This window comes from Ostrea edulis, chromosome 1 (assembly GCF_947568905.1).
Source record: "Ostrea edulis chromosome 1, xbOstEdul1.1, whole genome shotgun sequence".
Taxonomy (NCBI): Eukaryota; Metazoa; Mollusca; class Bivalvia; order Ostreida; family Ostreidae; genus Ostrea; species Ostrea edulis.
Window position 1 is genome coordinate 18957274 of NC_079164.1, and position 25073 is coordinate 18982346.

The following is a 25073-nucleotide window of genomic DNA, read 5'->3' on the forward strand; positions in this document are numbered from 1 at the left end:
CAACGCCCGGAAACAATATTGAAAAATTATATAATAATTTTCTCAACAATGTCCCCTTAACATAACCATTTTAAATCGGATTTGCTGTTAATCGGACTTTATATTTTTATGTTCAAAACAAAGAATTTTTCAGTATATGATATTTACATGTATATGATTCGTTTTCATTACATTTTTTTTTTTTTTACTATACTGTCACAATGGATGGGAGAATTGGGGGGGGGTCAGAGAATGACAAAGCCGGGAAAAGGGAGTGGCACCCATAGACGCACAATGAATTATAAATAATTCGTGTTTTTTTCTATTTGGTAGGTTTCGTTTCGTTTTGGTAGGTTTCGTTTCGTTTTGATAGGTTTCGTTTCGTTTCGGTATATTTCATTTCGTTCGCACTTTAGAGACACCCTCTCCCTATATCGCAATTTACGGAACTCATGTATTTGAAAATAAGATCCACTGCGATTGTTTAGGAAAACAATAACTGTGTCAAGGATCCACTGCGATTACATGTATGGCATCTCCAACAACAATAGGCACGCTTGGACACGTGAATTTCCTCCCACATTAACGACATCCTCACGCCGACACCAGCCGTAGAACATGTTTATTATTCAGCGTGAATCAAATAAAGTCTAGCGTAAATAGAAACGATAGCAAAGGGGCAATTGAATTTTGGATTGCAGTTCGCAGTAGTGGTAGTTGACCGCAAACACTCTACCCTGAAAATTTTAGGCCCCGGGGTAGGAGGTCTTTGGTTTTTCCGAACCCGATTTTTATAGATTTAAGAATAAAAATCGGAGAGGCGGATCTCCAAAACCCGAATGAGTACCATCTTCATTTTCCCACAGTGGTTGTAGATGACCACTAACACCCCACCCTCAAATTCCAGTCTGATTTTATTTTTTATGCATATATACTTTTGAATTTCCAAAATATTATTGCCGAGTTCAGGTGTTTTACGATAATTACATTTTTTTGAAGACTGTAAAAGCACAGTATTTGGATCATGAATTATTCATTAGTCAAAGTTTAATGTTTGTCTGAGTGTTTGACTGAAATATCAACATATCTAATAACCACAGATTCCGAGCCTAAAACAATGCTATAATTTGTTGTGGTCTGTTAAGTGCTTGCTTCTGGCCATGACACAGTAACCTCCCCTTTAGAGTAATTAAGACCATTGTACCGCTGCGTGAGACAACACGAGAAATCAACGTTCATTAAAAACACAGTGACGATGCAAATTGTTCTTTTAGAAGTCTGATGACATATCGGATATCAACACTATTGCTATCTCAAAAGGAAGGTTATGACCAGAACATCGCTATCAGAAAAAGAAAGAATCCAAGTAATAAAAACGCGCGTTGTCTCGCAAAACCTGTTCTAGAATTCGCAACGCTGATACATGTACTAGCCATGCCGTGTTTTAGATACAGAATTGTGATTGATATTTATGGCATACTGGTTTCACATTTAAATAAAACAACAACCAGATTTGTATATCATAAAACTGGATTTATATATTGTATGTAACCTAGAGTTTACTAGACATATGCTATATGCTATTCCCATGAGCACGAATTGTGCTCGTTTGTTAGCTGACCTGTTTCTATATTCATATGAAGCAAAATTTATTCAAAAACATCTACGTAAGAAGAAAAAATATCTTACTGTGGCCTTCAATTCGACATTTAGATATATCGACGACGTTTTGTCTATTAACAATAACTTTCATTCATATGGCGATTCGATATATCCATGTGAGCTTGAAATAAAAGACGCCAAAGAGTCGCCCACTTCTGCTTCATACTTAGATATTTTATTGAAAGTAGACATTAACGGCAAACTGACAACTCAGCTGTATGACAAACGGGATGATTTCAGCTTGTCCATCGTCAACTTCCCATATTTATGTGCATCAATATTCCATTATCACCTGTATATAGTGTTTATGTCTCTTAACTGATTCGATACACAAGAAGTTGTTCTACGTATGGTCAGTTTTTAAATCGAGACAAGCTACTGAAAAACAAGTTAATGGTACAGGGGTTTCAGCAATCTCGACTGAAGTCAGTATTTCGCAAATTCTATGGTCGTTATAACGATCTAGTTCGTCAATACAACCTATTGTTGGGTCAAATGCTGTCTGACGTATTTCATACCGATTGTTAGGCCGTTCTTGGCACACTGATTTTGATTATGGATAACTCCGTTTACCTGATCAGGATATAGGGCTCACGGCGGATGTGATCGGTCGACAGGGGATGTTTACTCCTCCTAGGCACCTGATCCCACCTACTATTTACTAACCACCTCTAGTGTGTCCAGGGGTCCGTGTTTGTCCAACTTTGTATTTTGTATTGCTTATAAGAGTAAACGGAGTAATCAGTAGTCAAAATCAGTATGTAAAGAACGGCCTAACAGTTGGTATGAAACACGTCAGACAGCATTTGACCCAATGACAGGCTGGATTGGCAAACTAGATCGTTATAACGACCATTAAATTTCCGAAATGCTGACTTTAAACGAGGCTTTTGAAACCCCTGTAACACCAACTGATCATGCACAGAACGAGCTCTTGCGTATCCAATCAGTTGAGAGATATAAACACCTTATGCAGGTGATAATGGAATATTACTACATAAATATGAGAAGTTGACGATGGGGAAGATGAAGTTATTCCTTTTGTCATGAATTGAGTTTTAACATCTATATTTAATAAAATATCTAGGTATGAAGCAGATGTGAAAGACATAGATTATCAATTGCAAACTACAGTTAAAACTGCATTTACTGTATCACTATCTTTGTTAAAAACCTTTAAAATGATTAAGATCTATTTAAAGATTATATTTTTAGATTAATGTGACATTTACTAATCATCATGCAATGTAATTATGTTTAAATTGTGCGGAATGGATGCAGAAAGGCAAATTATGGTCAAAATTGTACTGAGTGTTGTTACTTAGCAACCAAAAATATTCGCTTGTCAATAAAATTTATGAATTTGATTGTGATTTTTTGTAGTATTTTAAAAGACACATCAGATCATACATTTAGAATTTCCTATTTTTGACTCGAATCTAGTGAGAGGGGTCTTAATATATATATTTCAGAGAAAAAAGATTGCAAAAATGTGCACTTACATGACCTTTGACCCCGTAGACCTTTTTGAGGTCATGGGATACCATGAAAAACTTTATAAAAAAAATTGTTCCCTGTCGAATTCCTAACAAAATTACATGTCATGTGTCTACCCCAAATTGTGATATATGCAGATTTAAATCGATTTAAAACTATTGTCATTTAGTCTTTTAAAACCTCTAAAATGTGCCGGTAGAGAAAGGGTTAAACTATCTTTTACTTAAATTCATAGTAAATTATAATTCCCACTAGGAAACATTACTGAACTCCAAATCTATTAATACGTCAACTAAGGTTTAGAGAGATAAATTCTATAATTAACACTTAATTAATGTTGTTATATGTGATTTCCCCCTGTAATCAATAGTTTAAAGAAGCAGGTCCAGTTTCTACGGTCATCTGGCCCGGAAAATGGACGATATCAGTAATCCCAAACCTGCCAAAAGCAATGAGAAAATTAATAAATTCAGGGGGGTTTCCTTTCAGAAAGCACACAGCCCATGCGTCGAACAATTTCATATTCAAATACATGTTCTATCTTCTATTGATACACAATATATATTAATTTCATTTTGGTCGACGGATGGGAACACCTTTTCCTAAGCAATAATCTGGATGAAATTTAACAATTGTCAAGCTCTTCTTGAAAAAAGTCGGGGAAAAGTCTTATTCATGACGTAATAATAAGTTGAGATGTTATACTTGGCATACATTTTAAAACTTACTTGAAACACAGATCAAGCTTAATTTAAGAAACATTTAAAACAGAGAAATCTTTGGGGCCTTTTATGTACACAATCGTACCTTGTTCTCTAACTATAATTAATACTTGTAAATCATAATTGAGAGGGTCCAACAGCGGGAGTCAATACGAAATACGCAAACGGCACTTCAGAAGGAAGGCAGAATTTCCCTTCCTTTCAAAACTGCCTCAGTATGTAATTAATGTCCGTTGATGACCATGCTACACGCACCAGCTTTGTTCGTTACGACAACGCAAACATTTTCCGCGGTTTTGAAAAGTCCATTTTATTTCAGGATTATTCCAGAACACTTTGGGTAGGCCTCATAATTTTTCAGCTGATGACGAGCGAATCACGTGACTCAAATGTGTAATCATTGGAGCGAGTTCAGAGGACGCGAGCTTCACTCGCTATTAATTATAGTTCTCAGTTTACGATTTACAGTATCTCGTTTCACACAAAAAGACGTGAAACTGCATGTAATTATCAGGCAAAGTTTGTTTACCATCTGTTAATTATAGTATTCAATTTTGATATATAGTTAGCCAAAATTCTAATCTGTTTCTATGATTAACAGATATGAACTCTAGTTTACAGTTGTTAAACATAACTTAACAATAATAAAACTATTGATGGCGTATAGAAGCTCTCCTGTGTTAACTGAATCTAAGTGGTTTTTGTCAAGGTGAACACTGAAGACAAAAATCCATACTTGAGATTAGGTTGGGATGCAATTCAAAATTTCAAATTCTGTAAAAAGGACTCTATCCTATGTTCTTCAAAACCTGGATTGATTAATTGAATATTGTTTAACGTCGCTCTCGAGAATATTTCGCTTATATGGAGACGTCACCACTGGCGGTAAAGAACTGCAAAATTTAGACCTATGCTCGGCGCTTATGGCCATTGAGCAGGGAGGAATCTTTATCGTGCCACACCTGCTGTGACACGGGACCTCAGTTTTTGCGGTCTCATCCGAAGGACCGCCCATTTTAGTCGCCTCTTACGGCAAGTAGGGGGTACTGGGGACCAATTCTAACCCGGATCCCCAAGGTATAAATCTGGATTGATTATGATATGATGAGGGATGTAGTGTATACTGTATCATTTAGTGATGTAGTGTAGTGTATACTGTAACATTTAGTGATGTAGTGTATACTGTAACATTTAGTGATGTAGTGTATACTGTAACATTTAGTGATGTAGTGTATACTGTAACATTTAGTGATGTAGTGTATACTGTAACATTTAGTGATGTAGTGTATATAGTAACATTTAGTGATGTAGTGTAGTGTATACTGTAACACTTAGTGATGTAGTGTATACTGTATCATTTAGTGATGTAGTGTATACTGTAACATTTAGTGATGTAGTGTATACTGTAACATTTAGTGATGTAGTGTATACTGTAACATTTAGTGATGTAGTGTATACTGTAACATTTAGTGATGTAGTGTAGTGTATACTGTAACATTTAGTGATGTAGTGTAGTGTATACTGTAACATTTAGTGATGTAGTGTAGTGTATACTGTAACATTTAGTGATGTAGTGTATACTGTAACATTTAGTGATGTAGTGTATACTGTATCATTTAGTGATGTAGTGTATACTGTAACATTTAGTGATGTAGTGTATACTGTAACATTTAGTGATGTAGTGTATACTGTAACATTTAGTGATGTAGTGTATACTGTATCATTTAGTGATGTAGTGTATACTGTAACATTTAGTGATGTAGTGTATACTGTAACATTTAGTGATGTAGTGTATACTGTAACATTTAGTGATGTAGTGTAGTGTATACTGTATCATTTAGTGATGTAGTGTATACTGTAACATTTAGTGATGTAGTGTATACTGTATCATTTAGTGATGTAGTGTATATAGTAACATTTAGTGATGTAGTGTAGTGTATACTGTAACATTTAGTGATGTAGTGTATACTGTAACATTTAGTGATGTAGTGTATACTGTAACATTTAGTGATGTAGTGTATACTGTAACATTTAGTGATGTAGTGTATACTGTAACATTTAGTGATGTAGTGTATACTGTATCATTTAGTGATGTAGTGTATACTGTAACATTTAGTGATGTAGTGTATACTGTAACATTTAGTGATGTAGTGTATACTGTATCATTTAGTGATGTAGTGTATACTGTAACATTTAGTGATGTAGTGTATACTGTATCATTTAGTGATGTAGTGTACGTAGTGTATACTGTAACGTTTAGTGATGTAGTGTATACTGTATCATTTAGTGATGTAGTGTAGTGTATACTGTAACATTTAGTGATGTAGTGTATACTGTATCATTTAGTGATGTAGTGTATACTGTAATATTTAGTGATGTAGTGTATACTGTAACATTTAGTGATGTAGTGTATACTGTATCATTTAGTGATGTAGTGTATACTGTATCATTTAGTGATGTAGTGTATACTGTAACATTTAGTGATGTAGTGTATACTGTAACATTTAGTGATGTAGTGTATACTGTAACATTTAGTGATGTAGTGTATACTGTATCATTTAGTGATGTAGTGTAGTGTATACTGTAACATTTAGTGATGTAGTGTATACTGTATCATTTAGTGATGTAGTGTATACTGTATCATTTAGTGATGTAGTGTATACTGTAACATTTAGTGATGTAGTGTATACTGTATCATTTAGTGATGTAGTGTATACTGTAACATTTAGTGATGTAGTGTATACTGTAACATTTAGTGATGTAGTGTATACTGTATCATTTAGTGATGTAGTGTAGTGTATACTGTAACATTTAGTGATGTAGTGTAGTGTATACTGTAACATTTAGTGATGTAGTGTATACTGTAACATTTAGTGATGTAGTGTATACTGTAACGTTTAGTGATGTAATGTATACTGTAACATTTAGTGATGTAGTGTAGTGTATACTGTATCATTTAGTGATGTAGTGTATACTGTAACATTTAGTGATGTAGTGTATACTGTAACATTTAGTGATGTAGTGTATACTGTAACATTTAGTGATGTAGTGTAGTGTATACTGTAACATTTAGTGATGTAGTGTATACTGTATCATTTAGTGATGTAGTGTATACTGTATCATTTAGTGATGTAGTGTATACTGTAACATTTAGTGATGTAGTGTATACTGTAACATTTAGTGATGTAGTGTATACTGTAACATTTAGTGATGTAGTGTATACTGTAACATTTAATAGTGTAGCTAGCTACTCCATAGACTTCAGGGCTAGCTGCTAGACTAGCTATCTATACTTGTACAAAATGTATATTGGATACACTACACTACATATGAATTAACGCATGTTATTCCTGCGTAGGGCTAGGCTAGATAGATGTTCGTTCAACTTTGTAGCTCTTTCTAGCTCTATGTTACCGCTGCAATCTTGAACACAGCCCTGGAAAACCGGTCAAAACTGGTGTAGGAGCCAAAACTGAAACTGTTCTACGTTGTACAAGGAAAGATAACTTTTGAAATGACAAAAAAAAAAAAAGAAGAAAAAAAAGAAAAAAAAGAAAAGAAGTGACAACCAGTATTAAGTCTTCCCCGGAAGACATGTGTCGCCTGCTAGTTCATTCTATATGTAATATATCACGTATAATGTTGGAAAAGTAAATTATTCAAATGGTTTTTGTCAGTTTAATACTCCTTTTAAAGGTTTTGAGAATTACTAAACATTCTTTAACGATAACTTAATTGAAATTGAAAGATGAGACATTATTATGCAATGGAATTTGTGGGAGAATCTGTTTGAAATTAAGAATTTATTAAATGTAGACTGAATGAAAACATATGTTTGAAAATATGTATCAACCTGTTACTGTACTCTTCAAGACAATGGTAATAACCATAAGTAATTATCTGTTGGGTTTACTGCTTAGTCTTGTTGTCTTTTTATATATCCAATTTACTGTTTCTCAAGAAAAATCATAATTAGTGCTGTTCTGAAATCACATATACTGTCCTTCAGTATGGGAATTACAAATACTGTCCTTTTGTACATAAAAATACTGTCCTTCAGTTAATCATAAAATAAAATCTTCAGCAAAAAAATGTTTTGCTGTAAAAAATTCTAAGTCCCGGCAAACAGGAAGTTGATAAGCGACAGATTCGAAAATGTCTTACACAATACAGTTGGCCACACTGATGCTCTGTGCCAAATATCAGGGAGTTGCCCCATGTGGTTCTGGAGAAAACTGTGACAGAAATTTTTTTGCTGTAAAAAATTCTAAGTCCCGTCAAACAGGAAGTTGATAAGCGACAGATTCGAAAATGTCTTACACAATACAGTTGGCTACACTGATGCTCTGTGCCAAATATCAGGGAGTTGCCCCATGTGGTTCTTGAGAAAACTGTGACAGAAATTTTTTGTGACGACGACGCCAGACGACGACGCCAGACGACGGATAGTGATCCCTATATGTCGCCACTGCGTGTAACGCAGGCGACACAATGAGGTACCCTTATCAAAATGCAAAAGTTTTCTACAAATGTGCCGCAAGTTTGCGGCAAAGAAATCTCTGTGTCAGAGCTGTTTGAAAGAACGGTGCAGCTGATGCTGCTAGCGGCAATCAGTGTGCCTTTAGTGGTACAGAATGCCAGAAGTGCAATCAGTGTGCCTTTAGTGGTACAGAATGCCAGAAGTGCAATCAGTGTGCCTTTAGTGGTACAGAATGCCAGAAGTGCAATCAGTGTGCCTTTAGTGGTACAGAATGCCAGAAGTGCAATCAGTGTGCCTTTAGTGGTACAGAATGCCAGAAGTGCAACCAGTGTGCTTTAGTGGTACAGAATGCCAGAAGTGCACTACAACAAACCACAGCCTGTTTACTGTGACAAACTGACCATGTCCTAGTGTTTCAATGGTATGTCCATAAAACATATTGTTGACCTATGATTTATGAATAATAAGCTAGGTGTTGAATGAGTTTGTGATTTGAAATGAGAGAGAGAGAGAGAGAGAGAGAGAGAGAGAGAGAGAGAGAGAGAGAGAGAGAGAGAGAGATTTCATTTATGTAGTTGGGATTTATCATTTTTCACAGTGTATGATAAGTTTATCTTCAATACTGTATGTCCATGCTCTAGAAGTCCATTGATTAGGATATAGTAGAACTTGTTCAGAGTGCTGGACATGAAGGTGCCAGAATTCAATCATGCTTTTGATTCCAGGGTGCAGACAGTTAGGATATCTAGTCATACAACCCTCCCGTTCCCCTCAGATAGAGGATTTCCAGTGGTCTCCCTTACTGAGTGCCCTCAAGACCTGTATTCATTTGTCATAATATAAGCCCTTCACAGTTCCGACTTAAAAATTGATATACGTTTCTCCAGGGCTGGATTTCTCGAATTAAACTTAAGTCCAAACTTGGACTTAAGTCTAAACTTAAGTCCAAACTTGGACTGAGTCTGACTGAGTCCAAACAAAGTCTGAGATTATACTCAAATTTTGACTGCTCGAATAAAAGAAAACTCAAACTTAAGTTTGAAATTGTATCGAGAAATCCAGGCCTGATTTCTGAGGAAAATACATGATTTACATGTGTGAATTTTCAATATATGCCATTCTTGGCTGCAAATGTTGCTGAAACCTATTATTATTGATGCACATAATCCTGTTCTGCAGTGGGTCAATTTCAAGCAAGCAACCTTCTCAAGTATATGACGTATTTTTCAAAAGTGTGTTTGTGTGTGTGTGTGTGTGTGTATGTGTGTTATAAATGTTGTGAAATTTCAAAGAACAAGTTATTCATAGGTGCTGAATGTTCTGGGATTTTAAAAAAGAAATGGTTATCCTATTGTCCGGAAAATTTAGCCAGTTTTATTTTTGCCCTCATCCCGAATGGACGAAATCCAAACTGGACGTATCTTTATTAATTCGGTACTCTAATTCAGCAGTAATTGTTTTTATCTTTATTAATTGGGTACTCTAATTCAGCAGTAATTGTTTTTATCTTTATTAATTGGGTACTCTAATTCAGCAGTAATTGTTTTTATCTTTATTAATTGGGTACTCTAATTCAGCAGTAATTGTTTTTATCTTTATTAATTGGGTACTCTAATTCAGCAGTAATTGTTTTTATCTTTATTAATTGGGTACTCTAATTCAGCAGTAATTGTTTTTATCTTTATTAATTGGGTACTCTAATTCAGCAGTAATTGTTTTTATCTTTATTAATTCGGTACTCTAATTCAGCAGTAATTGTTTTTATCTTTATTAATTGGGTACTCTAATTCAGCAGTAATTGTTTTTATCTTTATTAATTCGGTACTCTAATTCAGCAGTAATTGTTTTTATCTTTATTAATTCGGTACTCTAATTCAGCAGTAATTGTTTAGGGGCGAATTCAAAACGGGACGAAACAATCAATGCATCTTAATGGACCGCAGCAAACTCGGCATTGAGTTGTTCAAAATACTCCAGTATCGCTCAATCTTACAAGCAGATCTAATATGACATTGTATTGGACTGAGTTCAAGATCATGGCATCTAATCAAGCTACTAGGCTAGATACATATATGGACCTAGGTCTATTGGACGCACTGTATGGGTTGATGCATGTTATCACTGTGTAGGCGCTACGATCACCATGGCCTAGTGGTTATATTAAGAGTGCTCGCTACGCACCCGGATGTCCCGGGTTCGATTCTCGTTCCCGTGCAGAACCTACACAAGACATCGGTAGTGACTGTTTCTTTTTGATAGCTTCCCGCTGTAACTCCGCGCTTATCATCTTTCCAGTTCACACCTCTGATCAACTCTCATTCCAAACGACAAAGCTCGGGATTCATCCCCGATTCAATTGCTCTCTCGATCCTTGCAGTACGTACAGTCTATCCCAGATACATTGAAATTCTTCATCATATCCAAAATTCAATATAACCGATGTTGAACTATACAGTTAATATAACTGGGGATTTATTTTTACTTCAATATAACAGATATAGTTCAATATCATCAACTTTAATATACACTGCACATGTAAGTGGAGTAGACTGTAGGCCCCAATCCTAGTCTCCCATCAGAGCCTGATGAGCGTATGTTAATGAAGTTCCTAGTCTCCCATCAGAACCTGGTGAGTGTATGTTAATGAAGTTCCTAGTCTCCCATCAGAACCTGGTGAGCGTATGTTAATGAAGTTCCTAGTCTCCCATCAGAGCCTGATGAGCGTATGTTAATGAAGTTCCTAGTCTCCCATCAGAACCTGGTGAGCGTATGTTAATGAAGTTCCTAGTCTCCCATCAGAACCTGGTGAGCGTATGTTAATGAAGTTCCTAGTCTCCCATCAGAGCCTGATGAGCGTGTGTTAATGAAGTTCCTAGTCTCCCATCAGAGCCTGATGAGCGTATGTTAATGAAGTTCCTAGTCTCCCATCAGAACCTGGTGAGCGTATGTTAATGAAGTTCCTAGTCTCCCATCAGAACCTGGTGAGCGTATGTTAATGAAGTTCCTAGTATCCCATCAGAACCTGGTGAGCGTATGTTAATGAAGTTCCTAGTCTCCCATCAGAGCCTGATGAGCGTATGTTAATGAAGTTCCTAGTCTCCCATCAGAACCTGGTGAGCGTATGTTAATGAAGTTCCTAGTCTCCCATCAGAGCCTGATGAACGTATGTTAATGAAGTTCCTAGTCTCCCATCAGAGTCTGAATGAAGTTCCTAGTATCCCATCAGAACCTGGTGAGCGTATGTTAATGAAGTTCCTAGTCTCCCATCAGAACCTGGTGAGCATATGTTATTGAAGTTCCTAGTCTCCCATCAGAGTCTGATGAGCGTATGTTAATGAAGTTCCTAGTCTCCCATCAGAACCTGGTGAGCATATGTTATTGAAGTTCCTAGTCTCCCATCAGAGTCTGATGAGCGTATGTTAATGAAGTTCCTAGTCTCCCATCAGAACCTGGTGAGCGTCGGTTAATTAAGTTCATCACCAACATGTAGATACTAGTTGTACATGTAGATACTAGTTGTATATGTAGATACTAGTTGTACATGTAGATACTAGTTGTACATGTAGATACTAGTTGTACATGTAGATACTAGTTGTACAGGTAGATACTAGTTGTATATGTAGATACTAGTTGTATATGTAGATACTAGTTGTATATGTAGATACTAGTTGTACATGTAGATACTAGTTGTACATGTAGATACTAGTTGTACATGTAGATACTAGTTGTACAGGTAGATACTAGTTGTATATGTAGATACTAGTTGTACATGTAGATACTAGTTGTACATGTAGATACTAGTTGTACATGTAGATACTAGTTGTGCATGTAGATACTAGTTGTACAGGTAGATACTAGTTGTATATGTAGATACTAGTTGTACATGTAGATACTAGTTGTACATGTAGATACTAGTTGTACATGTAGATACTAGTTGTACAGGTAGATACTAGTTGTACAGGTAGATACTAGTTGTACAGGTAGATACTAGTTGTATATGTAGATACTAGTTGTACAGGTAGATACTAGTTGTACATGTAGATACTAGTTGTACATGTAGATACTAGTTGTACAGGTAGATACTAGTTGTACAGGTAGATACTAGTTGTACAGGTAGATACTAGTTGTACATGTAGATACTAGTTGTATATGTAGATACTAGTTGTACATGTAGATACTAGTTGTACAGGTAGATACTAGTTGTACAGGTAGATACTAGTTGTATATGTAGATACTAGTTGTACAGGTAGATACTAGTTGTACATGTAGATACTAGTTGTACAGGTAGATACTAGTTGTACATGTAGATACTAGTTGTACATGTAGATACTAGTTGTACAGGTAGATACTAGTTGTATATGTAGATACTAGTTGTACAGGTAGATACTAGTTGTACATGTAGATACTAGTTGTACAGGTAGATACTAGTTGTATATGTAGATACTAGTTGTACAGGTAGATACTAGTTGTACAGGTAGATACTAGTTGTACATGTAGATACTAGTTGTACATGTAGATACTAGTTGTACAGGTAGATACTAGTTGTATATGTAGATACTAGTTGTACATGTAGATACTAGTTGTACAGGTAGATACTAGTTGTATATGTAGATACTAGTTGTATATGTAGATACTAGTTGTACAGGTAGATACTAGTTGTATATGTAGATACTAGTTGTACATGTAGATACTAGTTGTAGATACTAGTTGTACAGGTAGATACTAGTAGTACAGGTAGATACTAGTTGTACAGGTAGATACCAGATGTTACTGGGATAATCTAAATGACCGATGCATCACCTGGATCCAGTACATAAAATGTGTTGTACTGTTACATTCTAAAAATGTTTCTGTGTATATCCGTGACGTAATAAAATCACCAACAGAATTTCCTGTTACACAGAGAGCGCTCTAAATCAATTTTAGATATCCTTTTACTTCAACATAACATCCATATGCATGTATAAAAATGAAAGGTGTCCGTGGTCCATCTTTAAGCCGATCCAGAACAAAGTCGTGGTGAAGGCAAAAAGCTCCTGGGTTTTAGTGATCAGTTCTTAGATCCAGACCGAGGCCACGAAAACCGCTGTTTAGCCATGGCCATCAGTTTGTCACATGCATTGTTGACCGAAGTTTCACCATGTATTGAATGAATACACACACACAAATTGGGATATTCAGTTTCTGTAGCTAGCATTCCTGCATAGAAATCCTAATTACCGGGAGTATCAGCATCGGTTTCAGTCCACTCAGCTATACCAACATTTTGTTGGGAGCGTGGACGCATCGAAAAAAAAATCAATATATGCACCCAGGGGTGCATAAGCCGAGTTGCATGGGATACATTGTAAAGTCAGGAATGATGTGGCATATTTATAATTGTGAAGAACTAATTTCAGTTTTAAACTTTTCGAGTTACCGTCCAGAAACCATATTTGTCTGAAGTTTTCAATCTATTTTCGGTCACTGTGACCTTGACCTTTATTCTCCAAAATCAATAGGGGCCTTGTTATGCTGGTATCCAACAATATATCCAAGTTTCATTTAATTCAAATTAAAAAATTTCGAGTTATCCTCCGGAAACCAATTATTTTTTTGGAATTTTAAATCTATTTTTGGTCACTGTGACCTTGACCTTTGACCCATTTTCTCCAAAATCAATAGTGGTCTTCCTTACCTGGTACATACAATATCTTTAAGTATCATTTGATTCGGATTTAAACTTTCTAAGTTATCATCTGGAAACCAAATTTTTCATTCTATTTTCGGTCACTGTGACCTTGACCTTTGACCATTTTCCTCCAAAATCAATAGGGGTCTTCTTTACCTGGTACTCAACAATATATCAAAGTTTCATTTGATTAGATTGTAAACTTTTCGAGTTATCATCCGGAAACCAATTGTTGACGCCCAACCGCCAACATCACCAAACCAATAGCCGATTTCAACTTCGTTACAACTCGGCTAAAAATAAGTCATGTCGGGGGTACAAGCTCCTGCATTTTAGGGTTTCTATGAAGGAAAAAGGCTAATTCACACTTCAATAATGAACAAACATTGCTGCTTAACATTTACTCGCACACACAGTGCATGTCCTTCTCAGAGGATAAATAGCATTACACCATTTTTACTGAATAATGTGCATACTGTGCAGTCCCCATCACTCCTGTAAAACTGAGGGGTACATCTTCATGTATATACTTCAACCCACAGGGACCAAGCCTGTTTTGGGCCCCGAGCTCTGTGATACCATAGTCTCCAGCATGCTAGAGGTCCACGGCAAGATATCTTTTGACTTGGCGCAATGTATTATAAGGGATGTTAACAAAGTCCCTAACTTGCTGGAGTAACTTTAACCCAAACATAATGCAATTCAGAAGAAAAATAACACATATTATTTCTAGTAGTCTTTTCATTATTTGTTTCTAAACCAATAATTCAAAAGAATAACACTGTAATACGGTATTATTTTGCCAGTGTCCAGCTTTTTTATTGTATTTTAACATAATTTCTTGGTAACTAACTCACTATATCTCTACATTATTTTTATAAGGGAAGTAACTCCTCCTGACAATGAAAAACTTGCACAACATTTATAACTATTGTTTGCCACATAGTGTAACAATATAAAACGATCTGTCAAAGAAAGGCCTTTTTACACATTTAAATCTAATTTCGCATCCATATGAAACACAACATGTTTTTTATTTTATTTCACGTAGAAATCAATTATATAACACATTCATTATGTTACAAAAGAATTTGATTTAAAGCAACTAATAGGAAAAATGAATACATGAAAAAAATGAATACATGACTATGACAGAACACATGGAGTGAATGCATCTTCAATAAATGCAAGAAAAATCTTTTTACCCGATGTCACAATTTATGAAGTCCATCAATAAAACAATTCCTCCAAAATATCTTGGAGAAAAACTTCAGAATGTGCAATGCAAGAAGATAAATGAGGCGGTCTAGGTGAAACATGTGCATCATTTATTGCTTTTTACGAAATTGTATTAAAGAAGGTTTAAATTTCTGCAAACTGTTGAACTTCATCAAACTCTATTGCAAAAGTTCTAAGTTCAAATGCAATTAACTTTTTTTGAAAAAAGAAAAGATTTATGTATACTGAATACAAACTTTAATGACATTTTCTCACTGTAAATTTACCTCTCTAAAGCTACATTGAAGGGCTGCATGGCTTAATTCTTTTCTAAAAACATAGTAGCAGTACTATGATAGCCTTTAAAAATAATACTTGTACAAAAAACCCCCATAAATTTAAAACAATCAAACAAACCATTCTGATTAGAGATAATATCAGAGGTAATTTTGACCAACAACTTTTAAATTCAACGTATAGTATCACAATTATGCCAGAGAAAACTGTTAGAGATGTAAAGTGGAGGGTATTTAAAATAACATCATTAAAATTTAACCCACTTACTGCAATACAGTTTAGCATACAGTCACTGGACACTTTTTTTTTCACTAAAGAGCTGGAAATTGTCATCATTAAATTTTGTAAAGGCTCAATTTTTGTGGATACCCCACAAAACTGTAAAATCTTGGTAATCCACAAAAAATTGGCCCCCATGAATTTAAATGATTCCTCAGTATGCAGCTTCTTGAGCCAGACAATAATATTCAAAAGGACAAGATATATTTGTCTCTAAGGAAGTCAACCATGATAATGACCATCCTCAAAACTTCTATGTATTGCCATGAATTTATGATGTAAACTGGGGAAATGTTGTGTGTATCCTTGGAATTCATGACTGTATTCTCATGCAGTATCTGCTTAAACCATACCAACAAATCAAAATTTTTCGTCTATTCATTTTTACAAAATTGAATGGTCTACATGCAGCTGCAGAGTGATTTCGCAATCAATCGAATTTGCATGCAAAATAAGCTGGGGGTAAACAAACTTATTCTATGGACTGTAGTGAACTCACAGCTTTATAGATATAGCCCAATCAGATTGCATATTTCTTGCTACATGCCATAATCTGAAGTGTCTACTTCATCTGAAAAGAAATACTTGATTTTTTCTCTCTTCAGGTAATCGGAGAAATAACAAATTCACATTCACACAACTTGTTTTTCAATCACACATTACTACACATATTTGAAATGATGATGACATGAGGTAATACATTCTGAGTCACAACTTCACCAGTGTTGATAAATACACTGAAACATAGTAAAACCAAACATGTATAACCAAATATTAAAGTCGATTCAATGGTTTAAAAGTCTTATTTAAATTTACATATCAATAACATTTACAGTCTATCCAAAGTACCACTACACCTAGCATTAACAATCTGCCAATGTACATTATCAAAATATACATGCGGTATGAGACTAAATCTAATAGCAATTTAACTTATTCAAACGCTATAACCGTCCCTTGGAATTTGGCAGAATACTTAGAATAAACTATGTATACACAGTAGAGCTGAATCATCACAGCCTTGTGTCAATGCCAGTTTCTACAGCAATCTACATGTGCATAAACAATGATCAACAACAAATATATAGACTTTTCAAGTCCTTTTCTTCTAAGATCACAGCACAGGGCAGTATCACATTTAAACTTGGTTTACTGCAATGGCTAGTTTAAGAGTGAAAAAACTCCTTCATCAATCAGATATTACATGAATATAATCAGTACAATGTAATTTAAAAAGCTCATTACCACGGTCAGTGGTTCAACAATATTATAAAACCATAAATGAACTCACTATGTGAACTCTGGATATCCAATAAGAATGTATATACTAGGTATTTGCTTGTTTACAGTATTGGATGTGCCTTTTCAAATTTTTTTTAACTTTAAAAATTTAAAGTGCCAAGTACTTATATAAGAATGTGTAAGTGTTTTCAAACATTGAACTGTTCTGTTGTTTGTGATGACAATGACATGAAAACAATGGAGAGGTTGATTTTGATATGACAACAGCTAATATAAATAATATGATTTTGTCCTATCTACATATTGTACTTCATAAAAGTTATCTAAAGAAAATCATATTTTATTCAGGTTTCTACAGAAAGGAGCGCACAACCCAACAAAAGACAATTCTAAAAAAAAAAAAAATAAAAATAAAAAAACAAAACATCATAATATTCGGAGTAACTGTTGATAATCAGGCCAAAAACTGGTTGACAAATAATTTCTTTACAATTGGTTAATGCCATATTTTGCAGTCATATCATAAAAGAATTCAAAATATAAACATCAGAATAGTACTTGGACTAAGTTTATGAGGAGTAAAAAAGAAAGGTTAGGCTGAGAGCAACTAAATCTATTTGGTTTAAGGAATAATTATTATGTCCTGATGCATTGCAGCTGCCATTAAACATAATATTTCTCCATGGTACAAACACATCACAAAATCATTGCACCAAATACCTTTTACAATGACCCGAATCAGAGACAGACAGACCTTACATTCACACATTTCATGGGAAAATGAAAAAGAACTATCATTGTATGTAAACAACAGGCATATTACAAATGTTTCAATGACTGCTTTCTGTATGGTATTACTTACATGTAAAATTAATCAATATGCACAACAGATTTTTCTATTCAACAGAAGAAAGACTAGCTTCAGGCAACCCAAACTTGAGAGTTTTGAGTAACACATTTGAAAAAAAAAAAGAGAAGAAAAAAAATCAATTACATGATTTCAATCCACATAGTGTATTCCAAACAAAATGGAATGTGACCAAATTTTTTGGGGGGTTGGTTGGTCTAGAATCGGAAGGAGGAATCTGTTTTCTTTTGTAAAGGTTAAACTCTGTCAGCAATTAAGCAGTGGCTGGGATAGTCCACATTCATACACCAGACTTCTGCCTACTTTCTGTCATGCATTCTCCATTTTGTCACAGGCTGGTTAAGTACTCTGCACTGCTATCATGCACTTGCTGCTGGGTGACGTCTATACACAATCACACATTGACATATGTAAATGACCTCTGTCAGTCCAACATGATGTTGTAACTTTTGTGGATGTTCCGACTAAGGACAGATCTCACATCATTACAGAATCTTAGTGCATCCAGCATTGGTAGTAAACACAGAAGCGAGGTGTCAGTCGCATCACTAAACCACGACTTTATTGGTATTGCATTATCTGAAACAGACAATTACGAAATATTTCATGCTTGAAAAACTTTTTGAATTCATATACTCATGAACTATGTATTGCTAAATTTTTCATCAATCTTTTGAAAAATTCAAGGAGAAACTAGAAAATTTACAATGATATCCAAGGCACCATTACAAGTTCATGCCTATTGTAAGCACCACTGTGACCTTGACCTGGTGATGTCACTTTTTAAAAACTTTATCTTTGTATCAAGTATGCAATTTCTGCTTGAACAGCACTGGAGTTTATGGGTCTTACAGTCATTCTCTTGTAACCTTGACCTCTGAATTAACAAATATCCTTCTCTGACTACCGTTGTGTCTTACAGTCATTCTCTTGTAACCTTGACCTTTGAATTAACAAATATCCTTCTCTGACTACCGTTGTGTCTTACAGTCATTCTCTTGTAACCTTGACCTTTGAATTAACAAATATCCTTCTCCAACTACCGTTGTGTCTTACAGTCATTCTCTTGTAACCTTGACCTTTGAATTAACAAATATCTTTCTCTGACTACCGTTGTGTCTTACAGTCATTCTCTTGTAACCTTGACCTTTGAATTAACAAATATCCTTCTCCAACTACCGTTGTGTCTTACAGTCATTCTCTTGTAACCTTGACCTTTGAATTAACAGATATCCTTCTCCAACTACCGTTGTGTCTTACAGTCATTCTCTTGTAACCTTGACCTTTGAATTAACAGATATCCTTCTCCGACTACTGTCCAGTGACATACTGAACATGAAGTCCACTTGTTAAAAATTCTTCAAAGTATCATATCACAAAAATAAGTGTTGACAGACAGATGAACTCAAAGATAACTTCCAGACTTGTTCCTTATGATAGCATAGTTAGAAGTACATTTGTAGGAAACACTAGTACTGTAAACCAATTTTTACTCACCATGACCTTTTTTTGCGATTTTCCAGTGATGAACTGGTTCAAGGCAACTAATTTTCGTGACCAACATTATCTTAAGTGTACAAGAGACATACAGAACTGGTTTGCGGCAAGAAATATTCATGACGACGAGGTTCTTGTGAACCTAGTGAAAATTGGATGCAAAAGTTGGTTTACTGTCTCATTAAAAAAGAAAAGGGAATACAAGTATCAATAAACTAAAACCGCAAGTACATGTACATACCTTCAAAATACTTGTAAGCTATTGGTGAATTATCCAAAATAAAAATACTTGAAAGATCCTCATTGATCTCCACTAGACTCTTGGTATAGCTACCAAATTCAAATCGACAATGCTGCAACAGAATAAAATAGGATGCTAATTCTAAATAAAAATGTGAAATTTTAGAATTGAAAGGTTATTTGTCTCCCCGATTTCCTGTTGAAGCTCATTTTATTTGAGAAATATAAGGATAAATTTGACAATCAAATGAAAATTAACACACACTTAACCCATAGATCTCCCTTTATGAAAAATATAGTAGTATTACATGTAAATATCACATCCTCTGAAACTCAGGAAATTCATTGTCGTAACATACGCACATATCCACATCATACACTAAAAATTTCAAAGATCTAAATATATCAGAAGCCCTCTGAGAGTATTTTGCACAAAATGATTTTCATAAAAAGAAAGATCCTGAGAAATTGAGTTCCATGCAAAAGGAGCAACAATGAAAGAGTATTGTAATAATAAGATAGACACACACATATACATGCATACAGGGGTTCAGCAGGGTTGCAGATAACTTTAGGCACTTCGGTAGCCATGTGGGCTACTAAAGAAGCAGGTACAGCTTCTAGTCATCTGGCCCAGAAAATGGATGGATTCAGTAGGAGTCCCAAAATCTGGCATTCATATAAGGAAGGTATAAGTAAACCCCAAAATACCTTTAAGGTATTCCATGTATAATGAAAGGATAATGAACAATTTTGAAGGATTTAGATCAACATAAAACTTTATTGTTAAATAATGATGGAAGTGAAGCAGATGAAATTCACATGACTGGTAAATGATTAGAAGCTGACCTTTTTGCACTTAAGACTTTTTGGAAGAGTTGTCTGCCCTTTGTAAAAATAAGAAAAATCTAATTTTCTAAAAATGTGTGTGCTCAATGATTAATTTTATTTCATATTTTCATAAAAAGAAAGTGTATGTAACTTTCTACCAAGAGATTAGTATGAATATATAATTTGTTTTTAAAATATTGTAATAAAAGATGCTTTTCCCATATACTTCAATGTTAAATTCTAGGTGAAATATATCAAGCAGTAAACAAAATTTAGAAAATTCCTACCGTGGGTTATTTTTATTTGATGAACCCTTCAAAATGATACCATGATCACAAATATTCCACCATCCATTTATTAGATATGAAATATGGTCATTTTACATTGAATACCTTAATTGGATAAAAAAATTGCTTTGTGTTATATGACAGGAGCGTGAAGTTGGCATAGAATTGCAAAAATGTCAAAATCAATGAAAAAAATTCATAAATTCAGGAGGTTTACCTTTCAGAAAACATACAGCCCATGTGTCGAGCAAATTCATATTCAAATACATTTGTCATCTTCTACTGACACACAATATATATCAATTTCATTTTGCACGACAGATGGGCACACCTTTTCCTAAGCAATAATATGGATGAAATTTAACAGTTATCAAACTTTTTTTGAAAAAATACATGATAAAGTGTTATTTATGATCTAATAATGCTATCAAATAAGCAACAACTTTGATTTAAAACGAGATATTATACTTGATATATATTTAACTTACTCCAAACACAGATTAAGCTTTATTCAAGACATTGTTTAAAACAGAGAAATTTTTGAGGACTTTTTATGTACACAATCGTGCCTTGTTCTTTCAAATATGTAGTAGCACACATTAAAATATAGGAGCCCCCACTTTTTAAAAATTAATAAAACAAAACACTGGTATCTGTGTTCTTTATCAATTACTTTCATCGAGATGACATTGCCATGAAATCGCTTATTGGACAGTGTTTCATAACAAATGCATGACATGTCCTGAACAATTGTTACAACTTTTCAGTGTTGTTTTTGTTAAGTATAACGAGAATGTTTGCAGCTTCCGATTGTTCAACCGGTTTTTTAAATCCATGAAAGATTTCTTTGCATTGTCTATGACATTCAGTTTTTTCATTTTTTTGGGTCAATTTGTGTCAATCTTATATAAAGTGCACCCACTTAAAAAATTATAGCAGTGCTGTTGTTGTGTTTTCTGCACCATGTGCAAACCATACTGTTTGTTGCGCACTATATCAGCCATTCCCTCCCCTTGGTTCACTTTGTAGAAAAACTTGATCTTTTCATATTGATAATAATATTCTTTTCGATCCTTTTCTTTTTTGGGGGGTTCATTACCCTATTAATGGTGCATCAAAATTGATTATATTAACTCATAATCAGATATAAGTGCTTGTTAAAATAAGAAACAAAAGTAGAAAGTAATATTTATATCAACAACGATTATACGTCCTGGGAAAATATATCGCTTGCCATATAGGCGAACCGAAACTCGACTTTTAGTCGCCCACCAGCAAATTTACTCGCATATGCGAGTGGTTATCTGCAACCCTGGTTCAGTGCAATTCACATGAAGACTCTCCTACGTTTTCTCACTGACATACATACATGATGCCTTAGCAGCTGATCTGCATAGCAGGAAGCAATCTTTAATAGGTGTTTCAGCCATGACATGACATGCTACATGTAACTACTTTCATAGCACCTAATGAAATCATAAAAATACCTGTCTATAATATCTTCTTCTTAGTATATTTCTATTATTGTCTAATTTGTCTGCCACTGCAGCTCCATATATTTCCATACTTGCTGTAAACACAACTAGTTCATACCACTGACTAACCTGTGTGAAAAAAAAACCAAACACATACAACTGTACATACACTGTATATTAAACACAATACTATAGGATAGCATATCATACCAATATGAAGGGATTTGATATGAATATTTCTGCGATGCCAGTACTTTAACGATGCAATTTAATGAGAACATGTTAATCAATGGCATGTATTTATCTCAGGTATATGTATGTTGTCTGCAAACTCTAGTTATTACTGTGAGTTAGAATACACATAAGTATTGCACTATCAAAAGATACAATCCCACTACCATAACCTCAATAGAGATCAAATGTGAAATTTGTAAGAAATAATGGACATGCTTTCATCTTAATTTCACTTCATAAACAATGATAATAAAAATTGTATTTCATACCACTTCCAGGAAGTAGTCTACATGTGGTCTTTTGTGCACGAAAAACCGGACAGGGTGCCTATCTATGTTGACCTGCAAAGTTCACAGATAATAATTATGAACAAATCTTACTGAACACTTCCATTATCAAACCAAATATATGGTTTCTCACAATCTAATCAAAATTAGATCCTATGATAATGTGTAGCGATAGTAGATGAGCGGATCATAGGATCTAATGTTAGTTAGATCGTGGTTTCTCATTCATATGATGTACACCAATGAAAGAGCTTTCTACTGTCACTTGACACCATCTACATGTAATATATGAGTTTCAAAGCATAAATTACACATCTTGATACAGTGTATGAGAAAAAACATTTCTCATATTATCACCGATGTGAGACCGACATTACCCAAGGGAGACAGCCATGTGAGATTTTCTGTCTTACACTGCTACTACGTCATTGAGACCAAAAAAAATTTATTTTGTTTTCTGTTACCAAGGCAAAAATATCCAAGTACCATCAAAAGAATTATTTTTTTTTTCATGGGGTTGATTTACACAACTTCAAGAAATGGATCTAAACTAAGAACTAATTAATAATGATGATCATGCATAAAGTATAGGTCACAGTGTCAAACCTAAAAGTAAAGAAATCGGCCCCTGCACCACAGGTGTAGTATCCTTGCAGTGGTAGAGCATTTGCTTCATAACCAGGAGGTCACGAGTTTGAGTCCTGCTCATGCTATGAGCCGTATCAAACCTAAGATATAAACATAAGTAGGGATTGCTGCTTTGACAAATGTTCGGCATTTAGGAGTAAGAATCAGAGATCTTTTGGATGACCTTGAAAACAGCAGACCGACACTAGAGTTCTCACTGTGATGGATGCATTCTTTGAAGGTTATTCACAGTAATCAGGCTAGCTCCCATGCTATAGGAAACTGCTATTTTGTTTTATTTATGAGTTAACACAATCAGAATTAAAACAAATTCCAATCCAGAAGATCCCCCCCCCCCCCCATTAAGTAGAAAAAAATCCAGGTCAGTAGTTTTGAGTCCAGGTAAATAGGGTAACAGGAAACAAACAAATATTTTTTGGCCTGATCATGGCATCATGTATTTTCTATGATTTACATTACACGTAGAAGCACAATATTTCTCATTGGATTTTTCAAATTTCGATATGATATAGCTTTCTGAGGGACAACCATAGGCTTTTTAGTTTACACATCAAGCATAAACCATTTTCAGATATGTTCTTTCTGACTGTCTAATTAGTTTTTGCATTTAATTTGCTTGAGAATTAATACACTAAACTGTAGATAAAATGGGAGATAAGGAAATTCCACCTCCGGGACAAGATATGCTGTCTAGGACTCGACAAAGTTTCATTCTAGACTGCGGATCTTGTCCCCTCAGTGGAATTTTCCAATTCCACACTTGTACTAATGAAGGATTCTATTAATAACAAATTCATGGAATACAAAAAATTGCATTATCCCTTTTTTAGAATTCATAGTACAGGACTCTGAATAGCCTTGGAAAAGGAAAACACTTACTTTCAGAACAAAATCTGGTGGAGTCCCGGGCTTCACTGTTTGTCGTAAGACTCCATCATGATGTGAGTGAATTAGGGTTTCATCTAAGTCTAAAACTAAAGTTTTCTTTTTTAACATACCTGTAAAAAACATTACGAATATGATAAATTGATATTCACAGCAGACTTTTTTTTAATATATAGTTCCGTTCAAAAATTGAGACAAACAATATGAGAATAATGTAATTTCCAGGTCACATCAAACATTTTAAATCCTTAGATAAATATAATTTGTTTTTGTTATAAACAAATGTCACCTCTGCCCCCCAAATTGAAAATGCGGCAAATTACAACCCCTCCTCCCCTTAACGTACTGCATGGTATGGAGGAGAAAGCATGAGCAGGAACAAAGGCATTATGAACTCCGATAAGCCACATAGGAGAGGCAATGAATCGAGCACTGAATTGAGCGTTTATATTGAACAGTATCAATATTTTGGTGAATCGTTTCAGCCCTAAATTGAGCAGGAACACAGACATTATGAACTGCACTTTGTGCACTGAAGCAAAAGATGGAGAAAAGATTCGATATTGATGTGACAAATGTCATTATTGAATATGATACAAAAACAGTGACTGTTATGCTGAAGTACCTGTAGGAAAGTGAACATACCCTTGTACATGAAAAGAAAGCTATAAAACAGAACTCTTTGATCCACTGTAAATTGTAGGAAAATCTTAGATCCATGGGTAAAAACAACAATGTGAACATATTCAATGAAACATTGAACAAAATTTCAAG

At 34.7% G+C, this 25073-nt stretch overlaps 1 protein-coding gene across 1 annotated transcript in view; it reads right to left on the reverse strand.

Annotated features, from left to right (window-relative positions):
* Positions 1–14805: 14805 nt before the first annotated feature.
* Positions 14806–25073, reverse strand: part of LOC125663521 (CTD nuclear envelope phosphatase 1-like) — a 17360-nt gene continuing 7092 nt past the window's right edge. Inside the window, exons 3-7 of the mRNA XM_048895779.2 lie at positions 24294–24412; positions 22749–22820; positions 22258–22374; positions 19654–19765; positions 14806–18494 (exon numbers count right to left, since the gene is read on the reverse strand). Of these exons, the coding sequence (XP_048751736.1) occupies positions 18340–18494; positions 19654–19765; positions 22258–22374; positions 22749–22820; positions 24294–24412 (575 nt within the window). The 3' untranslated portion in view covers positions 14806–18339. The remainder of the gene's footprint in view (positions 18495–19653; positions 19766–22257; positions 22375–22748; positions 22821–24293; positions 24413–25073) is intronic.